Source organism: Eupeodes corollae, chromosome 1, assembly GCF_945859685.1.
Source record: "Eupeodes corollae chromosome 1, idEupCoro1.1, whole genome shotgun sequence".
Classification (NCBI taxonomy): Eukaryota; Metazoa; Arthropoda; class Insecta; order Diptera; family Syrphidae; genus Eupeodes; species Eupeodes corollae.
In genome coordinates this window covers 123006733-123024117 of record NC_079147.1, presented here as the reverse complement: position 1 = coordinate 123024117, position 17385 = coordinate 123006733, and the positions used below count along the sequence as shown (strand labels likewise).

The window sequence follows — 17385 nt, the reverse complement described above, 5'->3', positions numbered from 1 at the left end:
AACAAAGATAGAAGAGGTTTTAAATTTCGTAGAAATAAATATATTAAAATTAAAAGAAGTTAATTTCCCGACTGACATTTTTTCTGAAATAGAAACAATAAAATCAGAAATAAAAAGTGTAACAAATCATAGACAAAAAAGAAGTCTTTTTGATATAGGCGGAAATGTATTGAAGTTTTTATTCGGAACAATGGACGAAAGTGATCGAAAAAATATAGAAGAAATGTGAACGATAAATAAGGAAAACAATCACGAACTAATTATCAATGTGAACAAACAAATTGAAATTAATAATAAATTTAGAAAAACTTTAAATGCCATCGAGACAGAATTCAATGAGATGTTAAAAAATAATTTTGTTAATGTAAAAAAAGAAAGTGTTACTTACGTACACAGATTAATTATACTAGAAATACGAGAAAAATTGAATAAAATAAAACAAGCAATTGAAAAAATACAAAATAATATTCTTTCAAGTAAATTAAACGTTATGGTTGGCTCAATGTTAAATACAGAGGAAATAAACCGATTTAAAATAGATTTCAACAAATTGAAAAACATAAAAATATCAACAGCTCTGTTTAAAGATGAAATTATTTTTGTAATAAGTATTCCAAATAACATATTGAAATTAAATAAATATTTTGTGACAAATTTACCAAATTCAAAACAAGAAATGATAAACATAAAAGATAATTATGTAATAATGTACGAAAATAAAGAATATAAATATGAAGACAAAGAATTAAGAAATTTAAAATATTATAAAAATTGCTTATACTATACAAATTGTACCAAAATAATAAATAAAGAATCTAATAATGTAATAGAATTAGAGCAGGGAAAATTATTAATAAAAAATGGAAATATTGAAATAAAAACAAACTGCAATGAAAAAACGAAAATGAAAATACGTAATAACGTATTGATTAATTACGAAAATTGTAAAATTAATATTGAAAATAAGACATATATTAACTTAATAAATGTAGAAGAAAGATCTACGTATCTTGATAACATGGAATTATATACAAATCTTGCTAACATAAGTGAATATAAAGAAATTAAATTAGAAGAAATTGAAAACATAGATTATATTCATGAAAAATTTTATGATATCCAAAGACATTCATATATATCATATTTTATGCAAACTTTTATAATATTGTCAATTATAACCTTAGTAATATTCATATGTAAAAATAAACTTCACAACATTTGCTCCAGGAGTAGCAACAATTTTAAGGAAGGGGGAGTTACACTTGAGCCACTTGATCTTCCCACAACCATCACCACAGCAGCCAATTCCACAGATCCGTTGTGCTTATCCAGCATATAAATAAACAAAAGACGAAACTCTATATAGAGGACCACCACAGAAGAATGAGATACATTCTTCTCATCACCATGCAGATCAATAAGTGCACAAAAGTGATGAAGCAGCATGAAGATAACAAAGTCTTCGCCCAACAATAGAACCGATCATCAAATCATCAAGGAGTCATCATCCAGCATTCAACAAGAAACGTTGTTTCCATTTAATAAATTTCTTTTTAAAAACCCAAACTCGCAAAAGCATTTTTTAATTTACAAGAGCATGTGACATATTTTATGTATCATTTAAGTAGCACTTGTTTCACTCTTTCTTAAGGAAATTAAAACCTTTTCAACCTATGCAATATTGCACCTATTATTTTTCACATCACTGTATAATATGTTCTTTGATGTAAAAACTGAAGGCATAATAAACTATCCTTTTTCTGTATATGTAGTTAACTAGGTATAGGTATAACTTAAAAGGTCCCTTATGTATGTCTTCTGAATTCCGATTTTTTTATGTTGCTGAAAATCTTGATTAATTAACGTGAAGCTAATTAAAATACAGAAAATTTCTTTTTGAGTTGATAGTGTAATTGATAATTACTAAAAATGATTTATTGAATACAGTTAATTTTTTTAAATAAAAATAAACGTAAAGTATTTTTAATGAGCAGCATCAATATCCCTTTGAGCCCTTGATATTTTTAATTTATCCTTAGGTGTTTGATCTTCACCAGATTCGAAGGCAAACATTTTCATTTTTTCCTTAAAAGACAACTTTTCGGGAACAGCATCATTTGATCGTTTCTGCTCCTTCTCATGTTGTTCAGCTAAGCGTCGTTGACGAGGATCTCTGAAATTATAAATGTTTTTTTTTTCTGAAATTGAATGTTGTTTTTTTTTAATGAATATGAATATTTAGTGGTGGAGTGGAATCGGCTAAGATGATAAATTGAATGCAAGACAATATTAAATAAGCATTGTTTGAATAATTGTTACCATACGACTTTTTAAATAATTAAAATGATATTTCAAAATAAAATTTGTAAATTGACTGTATTCTTTTTGTATTCCTTTTTTTTTTGTTATTTTTTTTTTCAAAAGTTATAGTTTTGTTCAGATAATAAAACAAGTTTTTAGAAGGAAAAAAAGAACAAATAAGAAAACGTTACAGTATTTTGTATCATAGTAGTGGAACTACGTTGCTTAATGTGGATGTCTTTGATCGTCGTGAATACCTATTAGATTTAGAAGCTTGTATGATTAAAAAAAAATATGTTATGTAAAGTTTTTCCGTTAATCGGTGGGGAGAACGTCTGTAGGGCATCAAAAACGTAAACAGAATTGCACATGTTCGAGAGTGAGATTTTAATATACTGTATTCCAAATGAATGTATTTGTAACAACAGTGGTCTATTTACTAAACCGAACTGAATCAACTCCTGTCGTCTCTTCTTGACGTCGATAACATGTCAACACCAGCTATGGTTAGTCGTCAAAATCTTAGAGTACCACCTACTTCTTAAGGGGAAAGCAGTTTAGCACCTACATATACCAACACTTATGTTAATAACTTATTTATGTATGTTAACACCCTGTACCTCTGATGCGAAATTCCAAAAAAATTATTTCGCAGAAGATCACAATTTGGTAACGTAAGTTACCGTTTACGATGAGAGAGATATGCTGGCTTATCGAAATTCTTTTTATCAGAAGTGTGTGCAGCGAACCACCTCCGTTCTTGATAGATTTATCAACGGGCAGCTCCATTCATCGATTATTAAATATTAATAAAGTTAATTAAATAAAAGTAAAACTTAATAGTGTATTATTTATTTACTTGTATATAATGGCGGGGTATGCCATATTGTAAATAAAAGTATTGAATTGAGTAATCATAATTAGAATTTAAATAAAAGTTTTGAATACAGAAAATTAAAATATTAAGTTACAATAGCTATATCCGGTTTAAAAAAGAAATGTTTGTTTATTTAATTTTTAAATTTAACTAATAATTATAATTTTGTGTTTCTTTGAAACATTTTAGTTGAGAATGAATGTCATTTATACACAAATAATTAAAAAATTGGAGTTTATATGGATTTGGGCATCACGAAAGTGCATAAGAAGAAGAGCGAGTGGAAGGTAAAATATTTTCGGATATCTCTTAAAAATATTACCTGCGAAATTTAAATGAAGAAATCAATACAATACAATACAATACAATTTTATCAACATTATAATAAAAACTTAAAAAAATACACCATTATACCATCATACATAAATTGCAACCACTGGGATCGCGATTTTAGCTTGCTCTACAGTTCAATCGAACATTTGGAAAGCGATGATGGTATCATAATTGGTGACATGAATGCCATAATAGAAAGAGAGAAAGGTTAAAAAAAACAGGTTTGCAGGAAACGTTTGACATTGAAAAGATAAAGAGAAGAGTTAAGTTGGTAGATTTTTGTAATTTCTTTGGATTCCGTTTGATGAATGGTGTTTTGAATCGGATAAATATGAAGAGTTTATATTTGTGGGTCAGCAAGGACATTCAATAGTCGATTATTGCCTGGTGAGGGGCAGCTGGATTTCTATTGTAGGAGAGTTCTAGGTTAAGAGCCAGGGGCAAACGCAGGGGGGGGGGTTTTGGGGGTTAAAATCATTTTCCTCCAAGCAAAACAATTTTGCTTTCATCCGTCCTTAAAAATTACGCCATGTTTCTTATCGTGAAAAATGTATTAGTGGTACTATTTTTGTTACCGGCACTGTACGTACACCCTGACTGTATTTAAGACACACAATATTGAGTTTGTATTTAAAGTAGAACAAGTACTGAGCAAAAGCTATATTTGTTTGTAAGATATTATACTGGTTTACAGTGATAACAAAAAAAAAAACAAAGCGACATCAATTTGAAAGAAAGATAAGTAAATTGATTAGTTTTGTTAAATAGATTTTTAGTCGAAAACAAATTATTACCAATTTAAGTAGCATTTTTAAAATTTTTACAAGTTGGATGAATGAAATTGATTTGAGAGATATCAAGAACCGAACATCAATTTTTACCAAATTTGCGTACTATTTCTTGTAGATTTTATTTTTTTATAAAAAAACGGACTGTTGGATTTTTATAAAAAAAACTACTGAATATCGAAAACAATATTTTCTGTGGAATACAAAAAGTTTGAAGACAATATTTTTAATTTTTGAAAAGCTATTTGAGTCCAAAGTAAATTAGTGTTTAGTATAGTTTTTATTGTTTTTTGTTAGGTTTTTATTTTTTGTAAAAAAAAACTGAAAGTACTCATACGCCGTAGTGTGTGTGTCATCATCATCAATTAAATTCAAATAAATCAGATTGCAATTTGACAAAATCTGTGTTACATTATTATTTTGTAGTTGATCTAAAAGATAATGTTCTCGGGTCAGCTTGTATTATATACGTACATATACAATAGTATAGATATAGGATTTGAAAAGTACGTTATTTCCCTAAAATTGAAATTAGAGACAATCGTTTTTTTTATATACGGGGCCAGTTTTGCACCTAGACACAATCGTTTACTTTTTGAAAACTATCCACAAATGCGTCTTTTTGATAATTGTGTGTGCCTCTTTTTAGAATTTATTTCTGCATACTGCATAAATACATAGGTACTACTTGACATTCTATTGTATATGTACATCAAACAAATAAATTATTCAAAAGCTGAGTGATCATTTTCGTTTATTCTAAATCTGTAAGTGCTAAGCTTTGCTATAGACCTTAAGTTACCAATAAAAAAAGCGATAAGAAAAATAATGATTGTAATGAATATAGCAAGTCTTGAAAAACACCACAAAATCAAAATCTAGGAAGGTAGCCCCTATCTAAATGATTTGACAAACTTTGTACAACTGAATTAAAGACTTTATTATTTTATCCATAGAATTATGTAAACGACATTGCAAGTTTTTGTCGGAAAAAATTAAACGATAATGAAAAACACGAAGTTCTTGTTCATTGTTGGGCTCCTGATGTAGATTTTAAGTTTCCAATATCTGGCCAGAGAAATTTAAAATTTCAGTACTCTTGGTTACGTTCTTTTGCGTGGTTGGCTTATTCTGCTGCAGAAGACGGTGCTTACTGCCGATATTGTGTCATATTTGCATTAAAATCCGTGGGGAAAGGATCTCATCAGAACACAAATCTATTAGTCAGGACTGCGTTTCGAGATTGGAAAAAAGCGCTTGATAAATTCAGAGAACACCAAAATAAAAGTTACCATAAAGACGCAATAGAGGATGGACAAAACTTTAAATCAATTTTTGAAAATAATAGACTTGATGTGGATAGCGAAATTAATTCAGGCCGCAAAATACAACAACTCGAAAACAGAAAGAAGTTGATTCCGATCATAAGAGCTGTTTTATTCTGTGGCAGGCAAGGAATAGCGTTGAGAGGACATCGTGATCAGGGTCAATTGTCATTTGATAAGCCGGAAGAAAGTGAAGGAAATCTTAGGGCGCTACTTCGTTACGCAATTGAAAGTGGTGACAAAGTTTTGGCCGATCATTTGATTAGTTCCGGATTGAATGCAAAATATATAAGCTATCGCATTCAAAATGAAGTTATTGACGCTGCAGCAAAAATACGTCCAACGCATCAACAAATCAGGATTTTTTTCTGCTATTGCTGACGAAACTACGGATATCAGCGGGAACGAACAATTCTCAATATGTGCCCGTTATGTTGATACAACCGACAGACAATATATTGTTCGCGAAGATTTTTTGTGCTTTATACTAGTTAAAGACGTAACTGGAAAAGGGCTTGCAAGTACGTTGCTGACTTCAATGAAGGATATGGGCCTGAATCTAGCTAATATGAGAGGGCAAGGTAATTGTCAATAAATCGATTATAGCTGTTTCTTAAATGATTTAGTATAACATGATCTTATTGTAACATTTTTATTCCTTAGGCTATGATGGGGCGCGTGCAATGAGTGGAAGATTCAACGGCTGTGCTGCCAAGGCTTTTTAAATTTTGCGAAACGCGTTGGGTTGAGCATTTAGACTCCCTTAGTTTGTTTTATGACGTTTATGAGCATATATGCTGTTCGTTAGAGATCCTGGATGAACAAAATGCTCAGTTTATTGTTTCCTTAACAGTGATAAAGCCAATTTTTAGCCTTTTTAAGAATCTAAGTGAGTTTCTCCAAAAAAAAGATTGCGATCTCAGCAGCTGCGTAGAATATGCCAACCATCTTTACGAAGAAATTGTCGAAATGCGACATAATTCCGAAACAAGATTTGGTAGCATATTTACAGAAGCTAAGGAAATGGCTGATAAAATGGGCTTACAATTGGTAGTCCCACGAATTATTGCCAAACAGACAAAACGAGACAATTATGCGGGTAGTCCGGAAGAATATTTTCGTCGGTCTGTCTATGTTCCTTTTTTGGACCATTTGTTGGTTCAGTTAAAATGTCGGTTCCTCGACCATCGTGAATTAATTTCCAAAATTCAAAATATTTTACCAGACAAATGTTGCAAACTTCATGAAGAAGAGATGAAAAGAACTGTTGAAGTATTTACTCATGAATGGCCAGATGATATAAGAGGATGTTTTGATGATTTTTTAGCTGAGATGAGAATGTGGCGCAGGTAAAAATGTTACTCTTATTTCTTATAAATTTTTTATAGTTGTCAATGTTAAAGAAACTATTGTTGCAGACATTGCTTGAGTATGTCAGATGAAAAACGGCCCAAAAACTTTATAGACGCCTTAAGTGTTTGCGATGCTTCTTTATATAAGACAGTTCATCGCTATATGCAAATCGGTGCGACACTGCCAGTATCTGTGGCTACAAGTGAGCGGTCTTTCTCATGTCTGCGCAGATTAAAGACTTATCTGCGAAGCAAAACCGGTGAGGAGCGGCTGAACGGCTTGATGTTACTTAACATCTACAAATAAATAGACATCGATTATGACGATGTAATAAACATTATGGCAAAAGTACCAAGGCGCTTGGATTTCACTTTGTAAATATTGTGTATATATCTAACCAAAAATGTATAATATGTAGATAACTACATACCAGTATATGTGTATATATTTAATTTTTATTCAAACATGTTTATTAGTACCTACATATATAAAATAGTGCCAAAAAAGCAAAAAAAAAAAACACTTGAAATTTAAAATAAAAAAAATAATATAACATATATTTATTGAAACTCCCCCCGAAATTTTTTTCTGCGTTCGCCCCTGTTAAGAGCGACCTAAATTTGTTGTTGTTACATTGATGACAGATTTTTCCTATGATATGTAGTTGCAATACACTACTTACTGTTGATTATGAGTTGACGGTGTTTTTTTCAATTGGGTCATTAACTAAGGTAGTGGCTACGTAGTCAATTTATTCTGGTTGTCTAAATGCAACTAAAAAATGAGTTTTAATATGTTTTGCGCATAAGCCTATTACCTGTAAACTTCTTGTGCCCCTATTACACCTGGAGTCGATTTAACGGTCGAATTCCATAAATCAGATTTTATAGTCGATGGAGATTCCAAAATTTCATTGGACGCACTGATATCCTAGGAAAAATAATAATAAACTATTAACTTCCAGTCTTGTTCGATTACTTTTGTTTTATCTTACACACAACGAAGGAGTATCCAAATTATCGCTGTTTAGATTCTGATCACTAGCATAAACCGCTTTTTTAAATGGAATATGGTTATTATCTTCATAATGAAATGTAACCCTTTTAGTATCGCGTCCAAAAAACAAAAGACCATTCGGAGCATTCGAGTTCAATGATAACTTTTTATCGGTCATGTTCATTGTTTGCGTGGTTTTCAAAATAATATTGTTGTTGCATTGGTTATGTGCTTCTGCACTAGAAAGAACCATATTTTTCGAGGAATTTGAGTTATTAGTTGACTGTTGTTTTTGCGACATCACAATGTACGAAACATTTCGCTCCGGTGGGGGAGGAGGAGATATTGTACGAGAAGGGAATGAACTTGGAGATTGAGAAATATGTTCTCCAGGCAGAAAATGTTTAAAATTATTTCGATAAATATCCAAACTTAAATTGGAAATATCTTTAGATATGTTTATAATTTCCTTTTCTTCACAATTATGAATTTTATCTGAGTTGGTTTTATATGTTGGTTTTGACGGTAATATAGAATTGGTTATTAAGAAGGATGAACTTTCATAACGATTGTTTTTTAATATTCCTTTTGGCTGCACTGAGGCCGATGACTGGCCCTGCAAAAGAGATACCTGAGAATCAGATTTTGGAAATTTTGTTTTATTGTACATGTCTAGACACCCTATATCCTGTTTAACATCAATATCTATCTGAAAACAGTTTAAATTTGATGATTGAATGAGATTATCTGATGCCCGAATATGTTCTTGTTTCTTATTGTCCTTTTCAAACGCCAGCTCACTTTCCTTATCCTGTTCTTCGGCTTCTTGCACTCTGCGCTGAAACTCCCTTTCTAGGGCTAATGTCTTAAGTTGTTCTTCCTGTTGTGCATACCGATTTTGTATCTTTTCTCCGCAGATTCTGATATCCTGTCTAAGTTTGTCATGTTCTTTTTCTCTTCCTTCAAGCTCCCATAGGTTTACGGTTGCATAATGTTTTTGGTGAGCAAGTGAAACATTTATGGGAGAGTAAGTGCCTCTTTGGGTATCTGAAGAAGTTGTTGTGCTGACCAAGCTCTGTGATTTTTGTGAAATATTTTTAAAGAGAGGATGTGTAGTTGTAGGAGGAAGTGGAGGCGTTTTTTCTGCACTTGTTTGCTTTTGGTTATTAAGAGACACGCGAACAGATTGGGAATCAAGTATGTTCGTTGGGTATTGTTGTTTAGATGTTAAAACCGAAAACTCTGTCGTATTAGACTTATTTAAACGTGGTTTTGGTGAAGTAAGTAATATATTTTGTTTTGATTCTTTTCGATTGTTTTTCTCTCCAACATAATTAATCGGTTGTTGAGCAGTGGCTTTTAAACATTGCTGTTGAGCAACTAATTGGATAGGCGCTTGGTTTATAATAGCAACATTTTGCATACTTTGACTTGATTGTAAACCTGTTTGGCTACTTTGTGTCTTTAAAGGCATGGTACAGACATCAGAGATGTTTGGCATTGAAGGAGCTAGTATTAGATTATTGATGGGTTGCCCTTCTCTGTTGAAATTTAAAGTACTCTTTGAACTCTCCATATTGTTAACAAGAACTTGTGTTTGCTGATTATTTTGTTGTTGTTTGGATAGGCTAAAAGAAGAGTTCCCTTCGCATGACATTAAATCGTGCATCTGATGTGGATTAATCTTATTTTCTATGAAATCGGCATAAGAACTGCCTTTGTAATAGGTTGAAGTAGGTCGATTAATAATATTATACGTATTTGCAATAAGTTGTTGAGTGTGTGATGAAAGTTGCTGAGTCGATTTAGAATACGTTCCATTTAATAGTGACGAGTCAGCTGCTAACCTGTTTAAGTAAAAAAATAAGAATTCATCAATAAATCTTTTGAATAGTTACAAAGAAGTTTTAACTTAGTACGTACATATGTGCATATATACAGGGTGTCCCCTAATAAATGGTCCAAACTGTATAAGATGAATGGTCAAGTCATGGAATATCAGAATTTGGTAAATCGTCTATACCGCAACCCAACGGTTGTCGAGTAACGGTTGTTTTAATGAATTTTTCAAAAACACCTACTTTAAGTCGGTTTTTCAATCACAGTGTCCACAAATGATTTTTATTTTTACTATTATTTTAATATTTTACAATTTTTAATAAACATTCAATACTTTTGCATTTAAAAAATTTTAATTTTTGGCACTATTTTGCAAAATATTAATAGTTAAAATCATTTCCTTATTAAACTTAAGTTTTTAATAAAACTATTTTTTCAAAAAAGTGCAAAACATTACAAAGCTAGCTTTGGTTCAAAAGTTATAAGCATTTCAATTTAATAAAGGACGAGTAAAAAAATGAAATATTAAAAGAAAATTGTGTTTCTGTTAGAATTGTTTATTACATCACTAGAAACATCTTGTTTCCAGTTCATTGAATTAAGCTCATCATTTGAGTACCACCAAACTAATTTTTTGTTTAGTTTAGTCGAAGCAGCATTGGCAATCTGTTTCCTTACTAAGCAGCGCTTTTTAATGACTAGCCAATGAAGCTGTTAAGCTATGATAGTGCGGTACTTTATTTATATCATAAAGAAAAGAAATAGTTTAAGAAAATAACTAAAAATGTCTTACACGTCACGAAGGAGCGTATGTAAATGATTCGTATTTCTATTTGGTAATTACAAAAGTAATACTTACTAAGCGGAGATATAGCTTATATCAATATCATTTTGCAATGAAAACTTTTGTAGTACCCGTGGTCTGGGTTCAATCACTTACCTATGTCACCTAATTTTTTTCGTGGAAACTGCCTTTTGCGGACATGAAAAGTGCCTTTTCAAACTAGATGTTAGAATTCGGCTTAAAACGAAGGTTGCCTCCATCCCTAACAACATTACTCGTACACAGAAATTGTTGAATGCAATTTAGGAAAATATTTGTTTCATGTATATCTCTACGCATATTTTTGTATAGCAATTGTTCGAAATGCCCTCCTCTGCATTTAAACATACTCGACAACGTTTTTAAAACTGTCGTTTCAAACGTCTGGCATGTCCTAAGCTTCTTATTTTCTCAGCCACAGTTTCAGTTTTCTGCCTAAGTTTAGTAATACTGCGTATTGGGTGGGCAAAAACTTTTTTCTTTTAGGCAACCCTAATACAAAAAGTCTATTAGATTCAATTCCAGTGACCTAGGGGGCCATGTTATTGTTCCACTACGATCCATCGCTCGGAAAAAGTTCTGTCCAAAAAACTTCTGATTTTTTTTTTATAATGGGCTTTGCATCCACATGGTCTGGAGTTGGGCGAAAGGAATATTATCTGTATTTCTAAATAAATGTGTCGGGCAATTCAAATTGATTTCAAATAGGTATTGAAATATTTCTTCTCGTAATAAATGTGGATTTTCTTCCCGTCAATTGTGAATATTGTACATATTCACATATCCATCTCGTTTGAATAATGATTCATCACTCCATAAAATGTTGCCAACTAAATCAGGATCTTCTCGGTTTTTATCAATCATAATTTGGCAGAACTAAACTCTATAAGGGCATTTCTTGGTCATAATGCCTGGATACGCAGCAGGTGGAAAGGGTGCAAGTTGCTCTGCTTCAGAATTGTTGTTCTCTAGTAGGCTCTAGTAGAAGTACTTGGATTATTTTCAATTTCTCTCAACACAACTTCGTCATTAAGATAGTGTTGGGGCTTTCCAATCCTTCAAATGCTATTGATTATACCCTCCATATAAAAATGATGTACTCTTATAAATACCCGATGGTCAGGAATTGAAGCATTTGGATATCATACTTCCTTGCTGCTGGTCTTGCATTTCCGACACATAAAATAAATAAAATGCATATTCACGTGACGTGTAAGAAATTTTTTAGTTATTTCTTAAATTATTTCTTCTTTATGAAATAAATAAAGTACCGCACTATCATAACTTAACTGCTTCATTGGTTTAAAAACGGCGATAATACAAACAGCCATATTATTACTAAACAAAAAATTAGCTTGGGGGTACTCACATGATGAGCTTGTTTCAATGAATTGAGAACAAGATGTCTGTAGTAATGTAATACAAAATTCTAACATAAACAGATTTTTTTTAATATTTCTTTTTTAAATCGTGACTTATTTATTTTATTTATTTATAATTCGTTAAATAGTAACTTTAACAATTCTTAATATGTATGTAGTGACCAATCCACAATTTTAACTTCCCAATTTAACTAATGGCGCTTGAGTCGCCAAAGAATACAGAGAAGAAATCCAGTATATCTCAAACCCAGTATGTCTCAAACTTAGATGCGTATGTATATGTATATATTATATGCTATTGACGACATGTAAAAATAAAAGACGCCATTCAACTGGTGGCATCCGAACTGAAGAGACGATAAAAAAGTAAAAATAATAAATTGTGATTTGAACTTGTGGATTCAACTTGTTTTAATTTGTAAATCCAGATATTGGTGACCCCGACGCCGAATAATAATTTAATTCGGATTACAAAAAATTCTTTAATAATAAAAAATTCGTGCAGTAAATTTGCAGTATTGTTGCGGTACATTGCAACACACGCCACATAACGGAAGCACCGTACCGTAACCACAGAGCAAGCACCGTACAAATACCACGCCACCAACATCAGCCACCGCCTCTTTAACACCATCACCACGCAACAATAGCAACCATCAACTCCTCGCCAACGAAAAGAAGGCACATTTTGGAGCCACTTCGACTTCTCTGGCCGACCAACAACGCCGACGTTTTTTGTTGCAACTTGCGAGCCATCACCGTCACGTTGTACAATTTGTGGCCTTCGTGGACAGACCCAGGCAGATTCGTTTGCCAACTCCACTCCATCTCGTAAGAATTTTGTGCTCGGGGGTTTCATACACCATTGTCGCTACACCTCGCACAAACTTTTGGTCCCGATTAGCTCTGTGAGTGGTTCACCACCGCCGGTTGTCTGTTGCAAAGCAGAACGACCGACCATTTTGGAACACCACCGGTTGCTAACCAACGTGAAAGTTTTGGTGCTCAGGTGTCCAGCAAATACATTCGCCACACCTCGCACAAACTTTTACCACCAACGCGCCTCACCCACTGCGAACCACCTTGCCGCCTTCATCAGCCGCCTATCGCGCGCTGCCATCAATCGCCTATTGCGAGTCATCATCAGCCGCCTATTGCGAGCCTCCATCAGCCGCCTCTCGCGAGCCCAGCATCGGAAAAATTCCGAAAGAACAACAACAGCACTGATCTCTATCATCAATATACCATCACCGACGATTTCATCACCATACGATGACAGCAAGTATAGTACCGAACAAAATCAGCAAGTAACATCTATCAACACATAATCTAATTTTTTCAACTAACATACATATACTCAATTATTAATTTACATAATATACCTAACCATTTGCTAAAACATTATTCTAAAATTTATTTAATAATCATCGAACAAAATTTCAATTTCATTTCAAATTTTGTTTTCTCGTAACAAAACTTTAAAATGTATTTCTTTTTAAAAGCAACAAATAACATTCACTTGTTTTTAAAGAGTACGAAACAATTATTTTACAAATAAAGGTATATCTCACGTTGCATATAATTATAAACAAATGTTTATAAACTACGATTGCAATCAATACGCACTGCAGACTACAAATTTACGAATTTCAAAATTCACAATTTACAAAATATTAGAATTTTCAAATTATAAAATTTTCAAACACGAATTTTCAAATTATAAAACTTTAAATAATAAATTCTTAAATTATAATAATTCAAATTTCAAAATTTTCCAATTATCATATTGATTTGTTTAAAATACAACAAATCATTTTCATTCTGCAATCGCATAGATCTTTTTGTAAACTGGGTTCCTTCTCTCTGCAAAGAAAATTTTCACAATTTGAAAAGTTTTAACAAAATTTTGTTTTGTCCGAATATGACATGACGGGAAACGGTAATGGTTCAGGTAGTACAACTACCGTCACAACGACAACTACAACAGCAATTTATACTTTTTATATTATCATTAGGTGAATTAATACAAGAGTAAAATTTATTATACATTTCAATTAATTGATTTAAGGGGCTATGTACATCATAGTTTGATCTGCGAAAATTAGTATTCAATGGATTCTGGAGTCTTATACTTGAACGACTAAAACTAAAGTATAAAGTACTAAGAACTGATGGTGATGAAATTTGTCCGTTTTTCTTCCAACAATGAAACAAAACTGCAAGTACTTCTTATGATTTGTCAAAGAAGGAAGATTTATAAAAGAAAGTCTCTGTGAATAAGGCGGTAATGTATGAATATCATGAAACCACGGAAGAGATCGTAGACAAAAACGCAAAAATCTTTTCTGAATGGCTTCGAGTCTTGTGACGTGTACGGCGTAGTAAGGTGACCATACTGTACAAGCATATTCCAGGACTGGTCTCACAAATGAAACAAAAAGTAATTTTAAAACATAATAATCACGGAAATCACGGCCAAATCTCTTAATAAAACCCAGAACTCTATTTGCTTTTTTAACTATAAAGTTAATATGTGCATTGAATGTTATTTTAGGATCTAAGAAAACACCTAAGTCAGACAAAACATATACTCTACTTATAAGACAAACATCAAACATGTAACTAAAAACGATTGGAACTTTTTTGCGTTTAAAAATAATGGTTTTACATTTGTCAACATTTAAAACAAGACGATTATTATTGCACCATTCCCTGAATAATATTAAGTCTTCTTGCTAGAGAAGACAGCCAGATGTAGAGTTAATTTTTTTAAACATTTTTATGTCATCAGCATATATGTATTAGGACAGACGAATTTTGTATGATCAAAACCAAGTCATTTATAAATAATAAAATAGATTAAGGACCAAGGTGACTACCTCACAGATAGTTTAGGAATAGGTCGGTAGTTCATTATTTCGTTTTTAGGGCCTTTTTTGTGTACTGGTATTATGAAGGAGCTCTTCCAGATAAAAGGAAACAGCGAGTTACTGAAGGACGTATTGAAAAGAACACATGACGGGTGTGCTAAATACGCAGCACATTTCTTTAAAATGGGTGATGGTACACCGTCGGGACCAGGACCAAAACATTCGTCAAGTTGTAGGATACTATGAAGGACAGTACCATCACTAATAACGAAATTAATAGAATTTAAGTGGGGAAAATTTAAAAGAGTGGTAGATGTGTTAGGAAAAGTAATATTATTATAATCTACAAAAGCATCCTTGAAGTAGTTTGCAAACATGTTCGCAATTATTCTCGGCTCATTACTATTTGAAAAGAAGGAACGTAAGTGCAATCGGTCGGTAATTACACGGTGAGGAAAATTCGCCTTTTTTGGGAATAGGCTGGACAAATGCGGTTTTCCATCGGCTCGGAACGAGACCTGAGGAGTAGGACAGGAGCTAACAAAAATTTAGTGTCATTCACAACAAGCGTAGGAACCGAGGAAGAGTTCCTCATGTTTTTTACAAATGACCAAACATTTTTACTGCCTTTGGGACATTGCAGTATTTTTTGCCCTATATTTTGGTCATGTAAAAATTTGGTCCGTCGAATATGGGCGTTGCAGGTCTTCCTGGCTTGCTTGAACTTATTCCGGTTTTCCTCAGTTGTATTGCCTTAAAAACAACGGAAACTTAGCTTATTGACCCTAAAAACCTCTTTACAACTCGCATCGAGCCATGCGTTTTCCTTAGGTCTGATGCTTTTACCCCTATTCGGGATAAAAGTTTTCATTCCCAGGAGAATTAAACTTGTGATCATATCAGCGCTTGCGTCAACGTCACTATCGGGGAAGCATAGTGACCAGTTAAAGATCCTGAAGTAATTATTGAGACCGTCCCAGTTGGCTTTTTCGTATTGCCAAACGGTTCTCTTAGGAGCTCTTTCTTTAACTGGAGAGTTTTTACACGAGAAATTTGCTGATATCACACAATGGTCAGATGTGCCTAGAGGAGATAGAACACTTATAGTGTACTTACCAGGGTCAGAGGTAAAAAACAAGTCAAGAGTGTTTTCTGCTCGACCTACCACGTCCGATATTCGAGTGGGCTCGTTCACCAGCTGAATTAGGTGGTTTAACTCAGCGAAGATCTCAGCACACACTCCTTCTGGTGTTGACTGGCCCGAATGTTGAAGCCATGAAGAATTGTGTACATTGAAATCGCCCGTAACAACGATTTCAGTGCGAGGATAGGACGAAACAATTCTTCGGATGGAATCAGACAAAGCATCAAATTCACGAGAAGTTGACACTCTGTCCAGGAAGCAATAGTGAATGATTTGCTTATTCACGGAAAATTTTAACCACATACAATTGAAAAAAGAATTGGTGCAGAGACCATATTGTGGCAACTGATAAGCAACATCATTCCTAGTTATACCCTTATAACTTATAATAAAGAATTCAGTGGGATCGCAATCCTCACCCACTTGGGTTTCACTTAGTGCCAATACAGCTGGCCTGTTTAAAGCAGTTGGTGAGTACACAAACAGAAAATTCGCCCACGAATATTACAATAATCTATCCTGAAATTTCCAGCCATTGCAAATAAAAAAAATAACAAAAACCAAAACAGACTAAGACTATAAGAAAAATATTACTGAGTTGAACCGCAGAATGCTATTCGATACACACCACTACTAGTGTTATGCCTTAGTAGTGACAAGAATCGAATCCGGCCCTGTTAATGCAAAACAGTAAAATTTTTGTTGTCAACAATCTGCTATCAACGATGACATTAGTTAGTTAACACAATGCAATTTATGACGATCACGTGTAGAGACTTGATAAGAGGGGTCAAAAAGCTCCAAGTCCGAGATAGAGTTGTTGAGCCATGTTTCCGTCAATATTATGACATCGTGAGGAAGATTGTTAATGTTTTTGTAAACAACTTATTCATAAATTCATGAACTATTACTCCTTTAGGCCAAAACGATGGTGAATTCAAAACATGGAAAATTGAGTCAGATGCACGTATGTTAAAGCACGAATACTTAGTGTGGTTACGATGTAAAATTTTCTCAACATTTAACGTAAATGGGGAACCCAGCTTTTCGGTCAAATAATTTTGTATGTCAAGTGCATTTGTACGCGGTGCAAGTTTAGAAAGAAACAATATTTTTTGCCCTTCAACAGCCTTTAGTTCGGATACAATTGGAGATGTTAGAGAGTTTCGTTGGTTTTTTTATTAATTTGAAATGCTTATAACTTTTGAACCAAAGCTAACTTTGTAATGTTTTATAATGTTTTGAAAAGCTTAAAAGTAAAGAAAGTTTTTTAAAAACAATAACTAGTATTGCGTAATATGATTTTTTTAATTAAACTATTTTAAAATTAGATGTAAAAGATTGAGTTTAATAA

General features: G+C 32.8%; 2 protein-coding genes across 11 annotated transcripts in view; one reads left to right on the top strand and one right to left on the bottom strand.

Moving 5' to 3' along the window:
* Positions 1 to 1889: 1889 nt before the first annotated feature.
* Positions 1890 to 17385, bottom strand: part of LOC129942264 (afadin) — a 223760-nt gene continuing 208264 nt past the window's right edge. For 8 of the 9 annotated variants that reach the window (XM_056051122.1, XM_056051128.1, XM_056051127.1 and 5 more), the window contains 3 exons: positions 7972 to 9820; positions 7795 to 7907; positions 1890 to 2173 (listed from right to left, as the gene is read on the bottom strand). In XM_056051122.1, the coding sequence (XP_055907097.1) occupies positions 1984 to 2173; positions 7795 to 7907; positions 7972 to 9820 (2152 nt within the window). In that variant the 3' untranslated portion in view covers positions 1890 to 1983. Of the gene's footprint in view, positions 2174 to 7794; positions 7908 to 7971; positions 9821 to 17385 lie in introns of those variants that run through there. The other variant, XM_056051130.1, reaches the window with a different exon arrangement.
* Positions 5452 to 7786, top strand: LOC129942265 (zinc finger MYM-type protein 1-like). Of its 2 annotated transcripts, XM_056051131.1 has the most exons (3): positions 5452 to 6205; positions 6288 to 6973; positions 7043 to 7786. In XM_056051131.1, the coding sequence occupies exons 2-3, from the start codon at positions 6594 to 6596 to the stop codon at positions 7281 to 7283; spliced, it is 621 nt and encodes a 206-aa protein (XP_055907106.1). In that variant the 5' UTR covers positions 5452 to 6205; positions 6288 to 6593; the 3' UTR covers positions 7284 to 7786. The 2 variants fall into 2 exon arrangements, with proteins under 2 accessions (XP_055907106.1, XP_055907107.1); XM_056051132.1 differs by having other exon boundaries at positions 6288 to 7786.

Bases quoted from the DNA above. Each gene is read 5' to 3' on its own strand.
- LOC129942265 (XM_056051131.1), top strand. From the start codon at position 6,594: ATGCGACATAATTCCGAAACAAGATTTGGTAGCATATTTACAGAAGCT. The intron at 6,974-7,042 runs GTAAAAATGTTA...CTATTGTTGCAG, and splicing joins GAGATGAGAATGTGGCGCAG to ACATTGCTTGAGTATGTCAG.